The 18512-nt window shown below is 40.7% G+C and overlaps 1 protein-coding gene across 1 annotated transcript; it reads left to right on the top strand.

Annotated features, from left to right (window-relative positions):
* The first annotated feature begins 388 nt into the window (after positions 1 to 388).
* Positions 389 to 6614, top strand: LOC111946416 (angiotensin-converting enzyme-like). The gene is made up of 12 exons (XM_023949587.1): positions 389 to 658; positions 1565 to 1735; positions 1816 to 1903; positions 2652 to 2795; positions 2906 to 3100; positions 3517 to 3614; positions 3708 to 3877; positions 3953 to 4176; positions 4286 to 4430; positions 4515 to 4613; positions 5139 to 5261; positions 5343 to 6614. Exons 1-12 carry the CDS (start codon positions 428 to 430, stop codon positions 5554 to 5556), a joined length of 1902 nt encoding a protein of 633 aa, XP_023805355.1. The 5' UTR covers positions 389 to 427; the 3' UTR covers positions 5557 to 6614.
* Positions 6615 to 18512: the final 11898 nt, after the last annotated feature.

Raw genomic sequence — 18512 nt, 5'->3', positions numbered from 1 at the left:
AGAAGAAGAGGGTAAAGTATGCTGCAGGCCGAACAGTTGTGGTACCTACACCAGAACAACTGCTGGCAGGCAATGTCGTGGGCTGCAAGGGGGTTCATAGGCCTGTCGCTTTGCAGGGTATAAAACATCACTGGGGCCAGCAAGGAGACCACCGGGGCCGCAGAAGAGAATGATTTCTGAAAGATCCTAAACACTCCATGACCCCAGCTTACATCACTGATGATGTGTTCAGGTTGCATCACAGGATTGCTGTCAACATGTTCAGGTTTTCAGTCAGGTAATTCCAGGTCAAATTGACACACCTGACCCGTATCATGAATGACAAAGGAAGGTAGGTGTTCCTCAAGGACCCACAGATATATATGTAGCTTTTAAAACCAGCTGATGACAGGTTTCTTCCTCAATCTTTCTGAGGAGGTCTCCAGCCATGGCTGCTGGTCAGAAAAGCCTCCCGTGGTTGATATTTCTTTGGCCTCTTTTGGGGTGCTCCTGTGCTCTTCCAGAAAGCTGGCTGCCAGGAGAATATGCAAACAGCACGTCTGATGTTCTGAGGTTCCTCAGTGATTTCAACAGCACTGCTGAGGAGGTTTTTTCCTTTGCCGTGTCTGCAAGCTGGAACTTCGAGACCAACTTAACAGACTACAATTCCAAAGTTCAGGTGAGAAGACTGCAGTCTGAAGATGCTTCATGATTATTGCATTAGTTTTGCATTAATTTCTGGTAAAACCTGCAGAAGGAGAACATGAGATAATATATGTATTCTAATATAATGCACATATGTAAAATATTCAATTGCCTACAAAAGAGGACAGACGGCTCAGATTCAAATGGCATTTTCTTTTGTCTGCTCCTGATTCACAACAATTTGAATAAAGAAATACAATTTTAGGCATAATTTTCTTCACGTATTTGCTCTAATAGAAAAATGCCACAAGAACAAAGTTTGAATGGTGGGGGTGTTAAGAATGACAGAAAAGTACAAATGCTTCCATATATTTTTGTGGCTTATTACATAAAAAATCATTAGTACTGCCTTACACAACTCAGTTACTACAAAAAGTAAAATCTTAGTGTAAAACGTAACTTTTGCATGTGTTACTCCCAACACTGGCTGTTATTAAATATCAGCTATGTGTTCAGTTTACCCTTTAAAACAGATTAGTGAGTTAATTCTAATTAAAACTGAGGTGTGGGTTTTTCTAAACAAAGAGGAAGTTATCCAGTTTGATCAACAAAACTAGTAGTGAATTGTAGCGATGACCGTAATGGACATGCAAAAGACATTCCTTTTTTTTTTCTTCTCCACTGCTATGAATGCAAATTCTCTTTTGATGTAGTTAATTGACAGTAATTGAAAGTTAGTATTTACAGTATATAGAATGGTACGAAGCCCATTGAGACAACTCTTGTTGTGATTTTGGGCTACAAATTGAATTGAAGTTGTGTTTTTCAAAATAATGATAATAAAATGCAGTTTTGATAAACTGGACAAACTATATGAACCAAATTAGTTATTTGCAGTACTTGAACACTGCTGACTCCACATTTCTTTATTCTCTTTCAGGTGGAGGCCTTTCTTGAATTGGATGATTTCTCTGAAGCTTGGGGGACAAAAGCCAAGACTGTCTTTCCTGATGAGTTGATAGACTCTCTCCCTGACCCTAAAGACAAACGCTTAATTGGAGGCATGAAGATTCTGGGTTCTGCCAACCTGCAAAAGCATGAAAGAGAGGAGGTTTGTTCTACTTTTTGATAGAGGGGGGGAAAAAATAAAACAATCTTTGACACATAAAAGACTATCCATTTCTCTTTTAGCTAAACATCATTCTCAGCAACATGAGCCGCATTTATTCCACAGTTGAGATTTCCCCACAGCCAAATGTCAGCTGGAGCTTGGACTCTGGTAAGTTAATGTAGCCATAAATGAATACTCGGTCAAACATACAATGCAGAAATGGTGTATGGGGAAGTCAATGCTGATCAATTTTATTTTGAAGGGCTCTCAGAAACATCAGTCAAATATAAGATTTAGAAACGGGGTATGGTGGTGTGAGTATGCAAAAAAATCACTAAAATACTTCTGAGATATGTCCATGTATACGAATCAAGTTTCTAAATATTAAAGACGACTACCAGAAAAGGACACTTTCTTAAGTTGCCTTCATCAAGTTTACTTCTCACATTTTTTTTAAAATAAAGTAAAAAATATATATATATATTTATATCTTGCACACTTTAAAGCTGTTTAAGGGAAGATTTAGCAGCTGCACATAGCTGTGCACAGTGGTATAGTGCTAGTGAGTTGACTTTGGTGCTGGTGTTGACACTAGTTCTTTTTAAGAAAATGTATTTATGGTTTTGTTCAACTTCTTAAAGGCTCAAAGAATGAAATTATTTGAGCCCTCACCAATATAAACGACGGCATTCTTGAATATCAGTTTCCAGTCTGGAGGTTCTAGTATGGATCAATTTTTAAGTTTGTAATTTGTGTTTTTACTTGGATTTTTGTTTATTGTTGTCAGCATTTTTATATGTATATTGTACCTTTTTCTGTAAGGATTTTCTTTTTTGTTATTTGGACCTTGAGTTCATAATCAATTATTCTATTCTGTTGTGGCTGTTGGACTAATATTTTTATTTTTATTTTGTAGAGATCGATGAAACTATGGCCAAATCCAGGAGCTACAACTTGCTGCTGTTTACATGGGAGGCCTGGCACAACACAGCAGGAGTTCCTCTGAAAAAGCTCTACTCCAGGTTTGTAGAGCTCAGCAACAAAGCCTCCAGAGCTGATGGTAAGAACATAATGTTACACAGAAGTCATATCTGTGTTTGTCAAAACTATTTCATTTAATAAACTCTACTTAAATAAATAAACAGAAACACACTAATTTGTGTCCCTTAGGATTTGCAGACACTGGAGCTTGGTGGCGATCCTGGGATGATGACAGTGAAACCTTTGAGCAGGACATGGACAATCTTTACAAAACCATCCAGCCGCTCTATCTGCACCTGCACGCTTTCGTGCGTCGCAAGCTCTACAACCAATATGGTTCCAAGTACATCAACCTGAAAGGACCAATCCCTGCACACCTGTTGGGTAGGATGCACAGTAGTGTTTGTTAAAGCAGCAAATGCATGACACTTAACTTAGCAGGGAGCTTGTTGCCCGCCTGCTTATTTTCTACATCACAAATGGCTTTTTCTTTTCATCTGCTCCTGATTCCTTCAACTGTTGCTCTGCATGCTCACTTCCACTTTAATCTCGTAAATTTACAAGCTTTTTTTCATAAATTTACAAGATAAAATCTTGTAAATTTACTTTTTTTTGGGGGGCCCTAATTCCTCGTCGTAATTATCAGAAAAACAAGTATTTATTTATTATTAGATCTAAGTGGGTCTTTAAGGACAGTTTTTATATTTATGCAAATAAATTTGGTGGATTGTCACATTTTTTGTATTTTTATAAAGCAGTATGTGGGAATAGTTTGCTAAAGATTTTATCATCTGACTTAGGAAACATGTGGGCTCAGACCTGGAACAACATTTATGATCTGATGATCCCTTTTCCTGGCAAAGTCAATGTGGATGTGACTGATGAAATGGTCAGACAAGTAAGTGTCATGGCTGCTTTGTTTAATCTTTTTGGAAAAGCTGTGGGAAAGGATGAACAAATTAAGTCAGGTTGTGTTGCTTGTCTTTCACAGGGTTACAATGCTACACACATGTTTCGAGTGGCAGAGGAGTTCTTCACCTCCCTGGGATTGATGGAGATGCCAAAGGAATTCTGGGAAGGATCCATGATTGTCAAGCCTAATGATCGAGACGTTGTGTGTCATGCATCGGCCTGGGACTTCTACAACCGCAAAGACTTCAGGTAGAAGAATTTGTCTATTGGCTAAACTTCTGACTGAATCAGGATTTGGGAGACTTGAACTATGGCTTTTTGCAGGATAAAGCAGTGCACCAAAGTCACAATGGATGAATTCTTCACTGTACACCATGAAATGGGGCACATCCAGTACTACCTCCAGTACAAGAACCAGCCAGTTGGTTTTCGTGATGGGGCTAACCCTGGTTTTCATGAAGCCATTGGGGATCTTATGGCCCTTTCTGTTTCAACACCAAAGCATCTCCACAAGATTAACCTGATGAAGTCTGCAGAGTCTGATGAAGGTGACTACAGAACTTCCGTTTACTGTTGGTTTATCATCAATAAACTAAAATGTGACAGTTTTAAGAACCATTAAGCAATGGGCACTTTTTTCCCCCCTTTTTTCACCAGAAACCAACCTCAACTTCTTGCTAAATATGGCCTTGCAGAAAATAGCTTTCCTTCCTTTTGGCTATCTGGTGGACCTCTGGCGATGGGGAGTATTTAGTGAGAAAACCCCTCCAGAGAGGTACAATGCTGACTGGTGGTACCTCAGGTAGGATTGGGAGCAAACTATTTGAATAAATGTTAAATGATCTTTCAAATCCGTGTTCTAATTGATGCATTTGTCTCCTTCCAGAACCAAATATCAAGGAATCTGTCCACCCATCAGACGAACAGAAGAGCAGTTTGATCCCGGGGCAAAATTCCACATCCCCAACAACACCCCATACATCAGGTAATGTTCCACTTGAACCCTTTAGGGCTGAAAAGAAACTTGTTCAGTTAGTATACATTTGACTTTATTATCTCCTACCCTACCCAAATGGCACACAATGGAAGGGGTTTAAGCATTTTGCCTGGAGTTTACCACACCTAGTGGAACAATGTTGTGAAAATGGACTGGGTGGGTGGGACTAGGTGAAGGTTTACTCAAGCCTCCCCCTCCCATGGGTGAAGAAACACTTCTAGGAATTGACAAATTTGAGCTCAAGTGTCCGTTCGGACACTTTGACCGTCGAACCAGTAGGATTTGACTCCCTTTTGAAACCAAAATCAAGTGGTAGTTTGGGAAACTGCATAATCTTATACTTCAGATTAGCTTAAATTTTGTGTAGGTGCTGGAGACTCAATACTTGATTTAATTATCTAATTATTTTTGGTAAATTTTAAGTCTTTTTCTTAAATGGAATGAAGAAGGCTATAAAAAGAAATGTCCATTATTTTCCTAACTGGTTCACCAAGAACTTCTTGTCTACTGCAGGTATTTTGTCAGCTTCATCCTCCAGTTTCAACTCCATGAAAAGTTGTGTGAGGCAGCCAATCACACGGGTCCTTTGCACACATGTGACATCTACCGCTCTAAAGAAGCAGGAACCATTCTGAAGTATTACCATTTATTTGATTTTCTATCAAAGATGCAATATGTTGATACTAAATGACTGACCATTTCTCTCTTCCTCACCAGGAAAATCCTTGAACCCGGTTCTTCCAGACCTTGGCCTGAACTTCTTCAAGAGACTATTGGCACCAATAAGATCGATGCTAGCTCGCTCATGAAATACTTTGACCCTGTCATTAGATGGCTGGAAAAGCAAAATGTGAATGAGACCTTGGGGTGGCCTGATTTCATGTGGCTCCCACCCACCCCTGAAGACTACCCAGAAAACATAAAGGCTTAACCTTTGACATGGTTTTGTGTCAAACATTCTGAGTGATGGGGTTGGGGTTATGTGATGGCTCAAAAATATGTGGACTCAAGTGAGTGTCCGGTTTTTGTGACATCATATGTTAATCACTTTTTCTTTATTGTGTAAGGTGTCTGGGTTGGTAAAGTGTTTTGGTGAAAGGAATGAAAAGCTTGCATGCCTTTGGGTCAGTAGAACAGGGTCATTACAAGCATTTGCTTGATGGTGTGCTGCTGCAAGGTGTGCTGCATGTTTAGCCTTCCTCAGCCCCTAAGGCTCATGAGCCTGATGGGAAAAATCAGCAGGAATACTCCAAAACTAACTTTTGAGCCGACTTTGATTCACCCTCTTTTAGGTCTTTTTTCTTATTTTGATTTATCAGTCTTAGGATAGTGAGGAACTGTTATAGTGGAACCTGGTTAGAGGGAAAAATTGAGCATTTAAAAAGTAACCTTAACCAATAAAATAAGTCATTGATCCCCTCTAACTCACCAGTGGAAGCCTAGTATCACATGAATAGTGGCATACCCAGGTAAAAAAACTAAACATCTGATTTTGGGAAAACATCCTGCAAATTTAGAAATTTTTCCTTTATCTGTGCATCTTTAACTGTCCAGAACAAACCAGACTCAAGTATGTTCCCTTGCAGCAGGACTCAAGACCAAATCAGGGGTTAGAGCCAGCCTGATAGAAGCCAGTTTCTGATGTGTAGACAAAAAGGACAGAGCATCTTCAGAACTGCAGCTCTTGTTGGTCCCTGGTTTGCATAATTCAAAATCTAAAATGATCCAAAAAAGAAGAGTGACCAACTGCAGATGGATTCAGGGCCAGCAAAAGCTGAAGGATGTTGAGAGGAAACAGACTGTCCTGTAGACTACAATCTAAAAAACTATTGTTGCTTCAAATGCTGATGAAGTTAAAACTGCTGCTGCAAATGGAACAGGGAAAAAAAGCTAACATGATATTAAACTATACTGTGCAACGTGTAGTGATGTTTATTTTACTGCTTTCCTTCTGATAAGTAAAGATGTGATCACTAAAGTGTGGAAATATTAAGTCTTCATTATATGAATTCATGAATTAAGACACATTTACCAAGGGAAACCTGTGTTGTGATGATTTAAGTGGAAAAAGACAACTTTTACTTCCTGAGTCAGTAACTTTTCAGGGTTTCCTGGTACATGACTTACTGCGGCAAGTGTCATATATACTGACATTGTCATGTTACCATCATCAAGACTGAATGTCTTGTGTGTTGCTAACTTGATGTCTGCCACACTGCTGGATGCTGACCACATGCAACAGAGAGCTGAATCATTAGAGGGGGCTGCTGCTGCCCACTTCCCATGAGTCCTAGGGGCTTAAGGCGGGGCTAACCTTCAGGTCACCACCTTACTTCACCTTCAGCTTAAACTTGTTTTTTTTTTTGAAGCAATGTTCCTGAAAAAAAGTTGAAACAACAAACATGTAGTTTAAGCTCACGACGACACTTTTAAAAATATAAATATTTACAACAAATATAAATATTTGGTGATAAAATTCATTTTTTGAGGTGCAATAATAGGTTTTGGTCTCCATAAGTTCTAAAATAAGCTTAAAACAAGGCTGGACTCAATATATTGTGTGTTTCACAAACATGAAAATTTGATACGCAAAAAAATCAGGAAAAATAATGTTGAATCTATCATATCAATTATATCGGCCATGACATCCTACAAGGTTGGTTGCACCAGAATGTAAGCTTTACCAGGTATGTGACTTAACACATCCTCAGCTGCTGTTCAAAGGCGATGGGCAAGGGGTGCTACAGCTAGTGCCATGACCAAGTCCTGAAAGCAATAGCCAACACCATAAGCAGTGGCATAGCCCCTGCAAAGGCCTCTTAGTGAAGCACACCATCATTTTTATCTACACTGGGGAGAAGCCACCATTAGCTGCCAGAACCCAACCACTCAGGCCTGCTACCAACATCACAAAGAGTTAAAAGTTGACCTAGGATAGCAACTGAACATTCCAGAAACCATCACGACTACAACCCTGGGGCCAGACATGCTGCTGATCTCAGAAGCCTCCAAGCAGATTGTCCTACTGGAACTGACCAGCAGTCTGGTTCGGTTGAGGAGTGCTGGAACACCTGATGACAGGCAAGGTGTGATCCCACTCAAGTGGGCTGCAAGGCCCACCTCAGTGGGATTAGACCAGATTAGACCAGCCGCTTTGGAGGGTATGCAACATGTTGGGCATCACTGGGGCCAGCAAGGAGACCACTGAGGCAACAAAAGAGAGTGTGGCCGCCCCCTGCCTTGCTTTCTCCTGGACTAACTGCGGCCTGGAGGGGGGGGGGGGGGGGGGGGGTGTCTGCCTGGAGCAGACCCCCCCTGGGGGGCCCTGACTCGTGCCTGGGGCTGGGGGAAGCTCAGGACTCCTGGGTGGTGGTGGGTCGCCTGTCTGGGGCTTGGTGTGCCCCCCTGGGTCTACGGGTCCGGCTGGGGCTTGCGCCTTCTACCCCCTGTGTAGACGCCTTAATGCCAGAGATGACCATTTTGCATTTAGTGTGTTAGTTCAGTTTACAGCCAGTAGGGGGAGCCGGGGTTTCACTCTGTAGTTGACGGGTGGTCACGCAGCAGATGCACGTCGGTCTCAATTTTGGAATGGAGTCAACAGTTTTTTGACCTCGCTAAGTTCTTCTCGTTAATTTGCATATTTTCTTCATATTTATTCAGTTTTCCCTTAAGTTCACTGTGGATTATTGTTCATTTTTCAACCTGAAGAAAAAGGAATTAAAGATTTTCTCTTTTACTTTTGGACTGTGGATTTTTATTGGATCGTTGGATAACGAGGAGAGCGGCAGGAGCGTCAAAACTGAGGACTTAACACTGGAACTACACATTTTAGTCAAAAAACTTGACTCTTTATTGCCAGACTGACATTGGACAAGAAAAGAATCAGAAAATCGCTGGAAGTAAGTAACTGCTACCGTTTCTCTGAACCGTAAATCAAAGATCAAAGAGTCAAACGTCTTTGATGTTTTCCTAATATGGAGGATCAAAGCAGTGAAAAACGGACTATAAAAATGACTGAAAAGGCTGTGGAAGATTATATATCTAGAAAGGTTCAAGCACGCAGGAGTAAGCTTGCACAATTAACAAGCATGACAAAGGAAATCGATCTATTAATGGAAGATGATGCAAATGTGGACATTGTAAACAACAAGTTGCGCATTGATTTTCATAACTTGCACCAGGAGTTTGTTGATTTAAATGAGGATTTGCAAAGGCATATGGATCAAGAGGATTATTTAATAGATCAAATAAGTTGGTTTGAACCTAAAAACCAAACATTTAACCAGTTCTTTTGGAAATGTGAAGAATGGATGAAAGAGGTGACAAAACGCTCACAAATGGCTGAAGAATGCAATACGGAGATAAAACCTTCAGATAGCAGATCTACATCCTCAAAGAGGAGCAGTAAGCATCGCCACAAGTCACCTTCAGAGAGTGGAACTTCATTGTCTTCATCTTCTTCTGTAAGACTGCAAGCTGCTATAGAGCAAGCATCACTAAAGGCAAAGGCTGCTGCTTTGATGGAAAAACTAGCAATAGAGAAAAAAGAAGCAGAGTGGCATGCACAAAGAAAAAAAAGAGAAGCAGAATATGAGGCTCAAGAGAAAAGGAAGGAAACTGAGCTAAAGCCTAGAAAAAAAGTTACATGCTATACAGGCTGCTCTCGCTGAATCAGATGCAAAAATGGATGTGTTACAGAAATTTGAACGAACATTTTCAGAGGCAAGCAGCAGTAAAGTTGAGAGGAAAGATTGCAAAGTCAAAGTGAATGCTGATTCTCAAGATGAAGATCAGAGAGTTAAACCTGCACCTGACATTAAAGTCGATGTTTCATCCAGATCTGTACCAGCTGCATCAGAACCAGATCCAAGTGATAACAAACTGGTGCTTGACAGTCTGTGCAAAGCTATTTCTCATCAAGCTAATGTAACAGAATACCTTGTGAAGAACCATAAAGCATCACTACTTCCAGACTTCAGAATCCCAGTTTTCAAGGGCGACCCACTTGAATACAAATCCTTCATTCGATGCATTGAACACGCAGTGGAAAGTCGATCTAGTGATAACTGTGATCGCCTACAGTTTTTGCTACAATACACAGGAAACCAGCCACACGAGTTGGTTAAAAGCTGCATCCACATGGAACCGTCAGCAGGCTACATGAAAGCTAAACAGATGTTACAAGAGTTTTTTGGTGATGACTACACTATTGCAGAAGCTTATATAAAAAGAGCTTTGGAATGGCAACCAATCAAATCAGAAGATGGTTCTGCTCTGCAGTCATTTGCATTATTTCTCACCAGCTGTCTCAATGCAATGACAGTTAGCAGCTACATGGAAGATCTGGACAACACAGCTACAATCAAGTCCCTGGTAAATTAACTTCCCTTTAAAGCCAAAGATATCTGGAGGAAGACGGCTTGTGATCTTCAAGAGAAAAGCAGGAAAAGGGTTAAGTTTAAAGACTTTGTAGAATTTGTCAACAAGCAGGTTAAATATTTGCTGCACCCACTCTATGGAAATATCAAAGACACTTCAAGTCCCAGAGAAATTGTACCAGCACCAAAACCAAAGGTTTTCACCACTACCATTGTGGCACAAGATGTTAAAAACAGTTCTGAATCAAAGGGAACAACAGTAGATGCATACAGCAAACCATGCCTGTATTGCAAAGGTGGACAGCATAACCTGGAAATCTGTGAAAGGCTGAAGAATAAATTGCACAAAGACAAGATAGACTTCCTGAAAAGCAAAGGGTTGTGCTTCGCCTGTCTGAGGCATGGACACATGAGCACCAACTGCAAAGTCAAACTTCGTTGCTAAATGTGTGATAAGCTACACCCCACACTGCTCCATAAAGTTCAAAGAGACTCCAATGAAGAAGGAAAAAAGGACAGCAGTGAACAGCAAACAGTATCAAGTGCTTTGGTGCAAATGACAGAAAAGGTGGGGGTTACCAGGGCCGGAAGGGATGACTGTGGGCTGTCAATCGTTCCAGTTCTCGTTAAGGCTCAGAAGGGAACCCATATCATAAAAACATACGCATTTTTGGATCCAGGAAGCTCAGCTACATTTGCAACGGAATCTCTGATCAATCAGCTTAATCTGACTGGACTCAAAACTAGCATTCTGTTGCGAACCATGGGCAACGAATCTCTTGTAAATACTCGAGTCGTGACCGGACTGGAAATAAGCAACTTACAGGGAGACAATTTCATCAGTTTGCCAGAGGTGTTTTCACAAAACACTATCCCTGTAACTAAAGATAACATTCCTCGACAAGAAGACATCATCAAATGGCCTCACTTAAATGAAGTTCATCTTCCTGTAATCCAAGCAGAGATTGGACTACTTGTTGGAGCAAATGTTTCTAAGGCAATGGAGCCACTGCAGGTGATCAGCAGTGTGGACGATGGACCATATGCCATAAGAACATCATTAGGCTGGACCTTAAATGGACCTTTGAAGAATGGAAGTGGAACATTGGAAACCAACAGGATGACAAAGGTCACATCAAACAGATTATCGGTTTCTAGACTTGAGGAACTTTGGCACTTGCAGTTCAAGCAAGATTTCCCAGATGCTGGACAAGACGAAATCAAAGAGATGTCTAAAAATGACCATAAGTTCATTGACATGGTGTCACAATCTTCAAAGTTGGTGGATGGACATTACAATATTTGTCTTCCAGTAAAAAACAAAGCACTGATCATGCCAAATAATCGATCAGTTGCCGAGCAACGTGCATTAAACCTACAAAAACGGTTTTCAAGAGACCCAGAATTGCACAAGGAATATGTTGCAGTTATGAATGATCTTCTGAAGAAAGGGTATGCCGTGAAGCTCAAAGATGAAGAAGAGGAACCAGTTCAAGGACGAACTTGGTACCTGCCTCACCATGGAGTAAGACACCCAACAAAGCAAAATTTACGTGTTGTGTTTGATTGTGGTGCAAGCTATCAAGGTGTCTCACTAAACAATGAGCTCTTGCAGGGACCCGATCTAACCAGTTCTCTGGTGGGAGTCCTTCTGCGTTTCAGAGAAGAAACAGTGGCCATCAAAGCTGACGTAGAAGCCATGTTTCACCAAGTTAGAGTCAATAACAGCGACACAGATCTTCTTAGATTTGTCTGGTGGCCCGATGGAGATTACAGTCAAGAGCTCTGTGATCACAAGATGCTTGTCCACATTTTTGGAGCAACATCCTCTCCAAGTGTTGCAAATTTCGCTCTTCGACAATGTGCTACTGATTTTGAGAATGAGTTTACCCAAGAAGTCTCAAACACAGTGAAGAAAAAACTTTTACGTTGACGACTGCCTCAAATCAACCAGTGATGAAGACACAGCTGTAAATCTATGTAAAGACTTACGGAGCATGTTGAAGAAGGGAGGATTTCGGCTGACAAAATGGTCAAGCAACAGTCGCACAGTCCTTAATGCAATCTCTGCTGAGGAGAGAGCACAAGGATATCAAGATTTGGATCTAAATAAAGGCAACCTACCGGTGGAAAGAGCATTAGGAATACAATGGTGCACTGAGACTGATCAGTTTAAGTTCAAGATTAATCTGAAAAAACGACCACACACCAGAAGAGGATTGCTCTCACTCGTGAGTTCAATTTATGATCCGCTGGGGTTTCTGGCTCCTGCCATCCTGCCAGCAAAACTCATCCTGCAAGGTTTATGTCGATGAAGAGCTGACAGAGAACATTCTAAAGGATTGGATGAACTGGATCTCCAGTCTGAAGGCTCTCGACTCCTTTGGAGTAAACAGATGTGTTAAATCAAAGCCACTCAAAAACCCAATCTTCGCACAACTTCATCATTTTTCAGATGCCAGCGAGGACGCTTACGGAACAGTGAGTTATCTTACACTTCATAGTGAAAACAAAGAGGCTCAGTCTACGCTAATTCTGGCAAAGGCAAGAGTCGCTCCTTTTAAAATCACAAACCATCCCAAGAATGGAGTTGATCGCAGCCACAGTTGCAGTGAAAATGGATATGCTTTTAAGAAGAGAGTTGGATTTGGAACTCAGTGAGTCAGTGTTTTGGACAGATAGCACCTCAGTGCTAAAGTACCTGAGCAGCGAAAGTGCAAGATTTAAGACATTTGTCGCCAACCGGATTTCAAGAATCTTGGATCACTCAAAACCTTCTCAGTGGAGATACGTGCCCGGAACTCTGAATCCTGCTGATTGCGTGTCTAGAGGACTAACAGTGGATGCTTTTCTGAAACATCAAGATTGGCTGACAGGACCAGACTTCATTCGCCATGATAAGTCACAGTGGCCCAAAAATCCTGCTCCGGAAGTGTTGGATCACACTGATCCAGAGGTCAAGAAAGCAGTTTAAACACATACTATTCAGGTTGAAGAGCTTGAAACAGCCACGGACAAATTGATGACCTATTACTCATCTTGGACAAAACTAAAGCGTGCAGTGGCCTGGTTCCTAAAGTTGAAAGACTTGCTAAACGAAATAAAAACCAAGAAGGATTCAAGTGCTTCAACTGAATTGCAGATAACCAACCTCCGTAAGAATGTTTGCAATGGCACTCGTTTGACTTGTGATGATCTGACAAGAGCAGAGACAGAGATCGTGAAGTACTGTCAAAGACGAACATTCAAAGATGATGTATCAGCATTAAGGAATGGCACAGTTTTGAAGAAAAGTAACCCTCTCTTCAAGTTGAACCCAATTCTGCAAGATGATGTACTAAGGGTTGGAGGACGGTTAAGTCATTCTGCAATGCCATATGACTCAAAGCATCAAGCCATCCTGCCAAAAGGGTCACACATCTCAAAACTTCTGCTGAGACACATTCACCATAGCACTGGACACGCTGGAAGAAATCACGTGTTGGCCACTTTGCGTCAAAGATTCTGGATCCCAGGGGCTCACGGTGCTATAAGGAAAGTTTTGTCTGAATGTGTAATTTGCAAGAGGATGTATGGTTCATGTGGTAAACAACTTATGGCAGATTTACCAAGATGTAGAGTCATTCCTGACGACCCTCCATTTACCAGAGTTGGTGTTGATTACTTTGGCCCATTTCTGGTAAGAAGAGGAAGAACTCAAGTCAAAAGATATGGTGTTATATTTACGTGTTTAGCCATTCGAGCTGTGCACTTTGAAGTGGCTGCATCACTGGACACTAACGCTTGCCTCAATGCCATCAGAAGGTTCATCGCTAGGAGAGCACAGGTGACAGAAATGTACTCGGACAATGGCACCAACTTAAGATCAGCTGACAGTGAGTTAAAGAGATCAGTCAAAGAATGGAATATCAACAAAATCACAGGCTGAATCGATCATAAACAGTCGACCCATAACGAAAGCTTCTACCGACCTCAACGACCTTGAAGCCCTCACACCTAACCATCTGTTGCTGCTTAAGACCAAACCTGAGCTGCCTCCAGGGATTTTTGAAAGAAACGATTTGTACGTCAATCGTAGATGGAGGCAAGTTCAGTACTTGGCGGACATATTCTGGAAACGCTGGTGTAAGGAATACCTCACCCATCTTCAGGAACGTCAAAGGTGGGCTACACCTAGCAGGAACTTTCATGTGGGAGATGTGGTTCTCATCGTAGATGATACCTCACCCAGAAAATCCTGGCCGCTTGGAAGAGTCGTGCAAACCCTTCCTGATAGACAAGGTTTTGTTCGACAAGTGAAAGTGAAGACTAAGACCAACGAACTTTGTCGACCGATTACCAAGTTGTGTCTTCTTGTGGAGTCTGATGAGTAAGCATGAGCACTAATGAAAATGTCAATGTTTAAATAGGTGCTAGCTGCATGTTTAATTGTTTGTAAAATAGCTTATTTGAGTTTATTAGGACATTAAGTAATTGTTTCAAAGGGTTTGATAACAATTAGGGGCCGGTAATGTAGACGCCTTAATGCCAGAGATGACCATTTTGCATTTAGAGTGTTATTCAGTTTACAGCCAGTAGGGGGAGCCGGGGTTTCACTCTGTAGTTGACGGGTGGTCACGCAGCAGATGCACGTCGGTCTCAATTTTGGAATGGAGTCAAACAGTTTTTTGACCTCGCTAAGTTCTTCTCGTTAATTTGCATATTTTCTTTATATTTATTCAGTTTTCCCTTAAGTTCACTGTGGATTATTGTTCATTTTTCAACCTGAAGAAAAAGGAATTAAAGATTTTCTCTTTTACTTTTGGACTGTGGATTTTTATTGGATCGTTGGATAACGAGGAGAGCGGCAGGAGCGTCAAAACTGAGGACTTAACACTGGAACTATACACCCTGCGCCCCCCTGCTCTCCGGCGTTGGGGGCCACTGTAGTGGTCCCGCTGGCCCTGCCCGGGGTGGCGGGTGTGGTTCCCCGGCAGGCGGTCGGTCTTTCCCATCTGCTGTACTGTACGGGCATTGGGGGGTCCCGGCTGCTGCTGCTGCGCTGGGGGCCTCTTTTTTACATTCCACCATCCACCCCAGAAGAACATAAACACTGACTGGAGCACAGGTGCTATCTCACCTTTGCACAAATAGTTGCGTGACTGAATGAAATGTTTCACGTGTTAGTCTGAATGCATAAGTAGGGGTGTGTGAATGTTTGTGGTCGTATGTCTTTGTAAACTTGTTTGTGTGTGAACACTTTCGGAGCCACGTTTGTAACGTTTGAGTGTGTGTGTGTGGACAGGCCCCGCCCATTTTAGATTTGACATGACATTTGACATGCATCCTAACCTGTTAGTTGTGATTATAAAACTCCAGCAACTTGTTGCATTCTGACGCTTCATCTCCCCCTCGCTACTATAATCACCCCTCTCTTCTTTACTCCTTTTCTTTTCCATCCGGTCCAACAAAAAATATTTCCAAAAATAACGTACATGAATAAAGTTTAACTGAAATTACAAAGGGGTTTTATTTAAATATACAGCTGGTAAAAAAATAAAGAAAAAAAAAATAAAGATCCAAAACAAACCCATGACCCCAGGTAACATCACTGATGATGTGTCCAGGTTGCATCACAGGATTTCTGTCAACAGCTAACAATCTTTTAAAATAACTTCTGTAGTGGCATACGGACAACAAAAAGAAGAAAACTGACATTTTTTCCTCTCACAGACAGAGCATGTACAACAAATGTATTTACTTTTGCATTTTGTAATCAATGTGTGCTCTTTGGATGGCAAAAATGTGAAAAACAAATAAGCAAAAACAACAAACAAATATCGAATGATTGAAAAAAGAAGTAAATTACCCTGATACTGTTTCTAGATTCAATCTGACAGAAACTCTTAAGACAAGATGGGGAAATATGGTAACCTTTGCTCTCCAGTTTGGACCCTTATAGTGTCCTGTTCTGCTATTTTTCAAGTTTTCCCTGCTAAACTAGTTATTTACTGTTTTCAGTCAGGTAATTTCAGGTCAAATTGACGCATCTGATCCATATCATGAATGACAAAGGAAGGTAGGTGTTCCTGTGTCCTGTTCTGCTATTTTTCAAGTTTTCCCTGCTAAACTAGTGGCATAGCAAATGGAATAACAACACATAAAATCGAAAATAAATGTAGTGCTAAAAAATCTTAGAAGAAAAAAATGTTAAATACTTAATAAAAACGTTATGCAATAAAAAAACAAATAATAATTTCCCTCATTTTGGAATATAAAAACATGAAATCTAATATTTAAGTATTATAATAACAGGTGACCTTTTTTGGAAGAATAAGAGATGAACAGACTCTAAAAATTGATAATATAATGTTATAATGTAATATAGATGTTCTCCAGTAGGTGGCAGTGTTGTAAAGCAAAAACGCTTTTTGGTTTTACGTGTGGTTAATTTTAGCAAATTGACTGGATTATGTAAAAGGGTTACTTACATTCTTCTTCCTCTTTCGGCTTCTCCCATCAGGGGTCGCCACAGCGAACAAGTCGCATGGCAAATTTGGCAATGTTTTACGCCGGATGCCCTTCCTGACGCAACCTTCTCAAACCGGGCTTGGAACCGGCACAGAGGTGGAGAAGGGAACAGGGGGCAGCCCTAAATTCCTCCACAAATTCCCACAGCACTGGCTAAAGTTACAGATTTTTGTTTGCTTGAGAAAGAAACAGCAATGATTTCAACGATGCTGTGGCTTTATCCTGATAAAAAAAAAAACATTTTATAAACTGGCAGCAATGTCTGGATTTTATTGGCTCTTACATGAACACACAGATGAGCGTTCTGTACTGGGATTTCAGCTCATGAAAAACAGCAAATAAACAGATTAAGAATATATTTTTTGCCCGTTTTGGAATAAATAAACTGTCAGCGTTACAGTTTCCAGACACACAGAACCTTTTTTTTGACCACTGAGAAAACTGTTGCCAAATGTTTTCTCATGTTTTGAATCAGAGACTGATTGTCTTCCCGCCCTTCATTCCTCACTGAGAACTAATCTCCCATGCTGACATGGTGGATGTGTTTGCTGTGCGCCGCTTTCTGCAGCAGTTAGTGTTTCTAATCAGGTTGTTAGAGCTCGTTGTGCACACTCCTTTTCATGATCAGAGCTTTTAAATGGGTTTTCACTTTTATAGTGCAATGCTTCAGTCAAAGTCAGCAGACATTGTCCAGTTTTGTCTCCAACATATTTTGCATTGCTCAAGATGATTCAGCTGAATAATAATCTAATGTTAGAATATTATCTTTTTAAACCAAACACTTTTGAGTGTCCTGTCATATGCTTTCCATATGATTGTGGATGTGAAAGACGTTGAGTCTTCAGAATCACCACTGTTTGTGCGTAACGGCGGTGAACTGGGTCTCAGGTCACACAAGTGGCATTCTGGACAACATTGGAGCAAAATGGTAAGCAAAATTTAACACGCCCAAATGGTATCAAATGAAAAGTAACTTTACATGCAAGTTCAACAAAGGCTGTGTTTAAATTAGGGATTTTATGATGGAAGCCTGCAGGCTGGTAGAATTTGAATGGATTTGGCCCACAAGCCAGACATTGGAAATGCGTGTGTGTTTCTACGTCCAGACATAATTTAGAAAAACTAATCCACTTCTTTATTTTCACTCTGATTTGGCAAAAACAAAATAATCTATCTATCTATATACCCAGGCTGTGTCCCACCAAAGTGGAGAGAAAGATATTCGTACACCTGCACATGTTTACAGCATCAGCTGTTTTTCTCTGAGAATTCCAGCGGAGCAAGATAACAGCTTCAAAGCAGCTCATTGAATCTACCTTTTTTAGATTAGGCAGTAATTGCTGAAAAAAAGACCTAATAAGACAAGCGGGGAAACAGCTAAACTTTGCCTCTTTCACAAATAGGAAACAGAAGAATCTTTATGAGGAAGCATCGGGTTTAATGTGGATTGTGGTTGACATGCCGCAGTACAGTGAGGCAATATATTCGAAAACAAAACAGCTGTAAACATAAATCATAAATTACCAGTTGTGTGCAGCTAAGTTAAAAATTGGATATAAAAAATCATCTGGTTTAAAAAATAACATACTTTTTGATTTTGTCTTTCTTTTTGTACACATTGATCCATGAAACCCACAAAATAACTTCTCCTAAAGGATACTTGTTTTACTTTAAAAACAGACTTTTTTGTTAGTTTTTCTTAATGCATTAACGACCCACTCTGATGAAAAGGTTTTGTGTGTGTGTGTGTGTGGGGGGGGGCTAACGTCTTCTTGTGGCATTTTTCTGATGAAAAGGGGCATATATAAAGAAAATAAAGTATTTTGCATTCAAATCATTGTGAATCAGGGACAGAAGAAAAAATGCAGTTTGAAAAAAAATATATTTTTGAGACATAAAAAAATATGATGAGCGGGCCCACAAGCTGCCTGCCCTGTCCTAGACTAATAGATCCACGTCTTCATTTTCTTCTTCAGAGCTGGCATCTGGCTCTATACTG

This window comes from Oryzias latipes, chromosome 19 (genome assembly GCF_002234675.1).
Source record: "Oryzias latipes chromosome 19, ASM223467v1".
Taxonomy (NCBI): domain Eukaryota; kingdom Metazoa; phylum Chordata; class Actinopteri; order Beloniformes; family Adrianichthyidae; genus Oryzias; species Oryzias latipes.
The sequence above is the reverse complement of the archived record's forward strand: the minus strand, read 5'-3'. Positions and strand labels throughout refer to the sequence as shown.

Bases quoted from the DNA above. Each gene is read 5' to 3' on its own strand.
- LOC111946416 (XM_023949587.1), top strand. From the start codon at position 428: ATGGCTGCTGGTCAGAAAAGCCTCCCGTGGTTGATATTTCTTTGGCCT. The intron at 659-1,564 runs GTGAGAAGACTG...ATTCTCTTTCAG, and splicing joins ACTACAATTCCAAAGTTCAG to GTGGAGGCCTTTCTTGAATT. The intron at 2,796-2,905 runs GTAAGAACATAA...TGTGTCCCTTAG, and splicing joins CAAAGCCTCCAGAGCTGATG to GATTTGCAGACACTGGAGCT.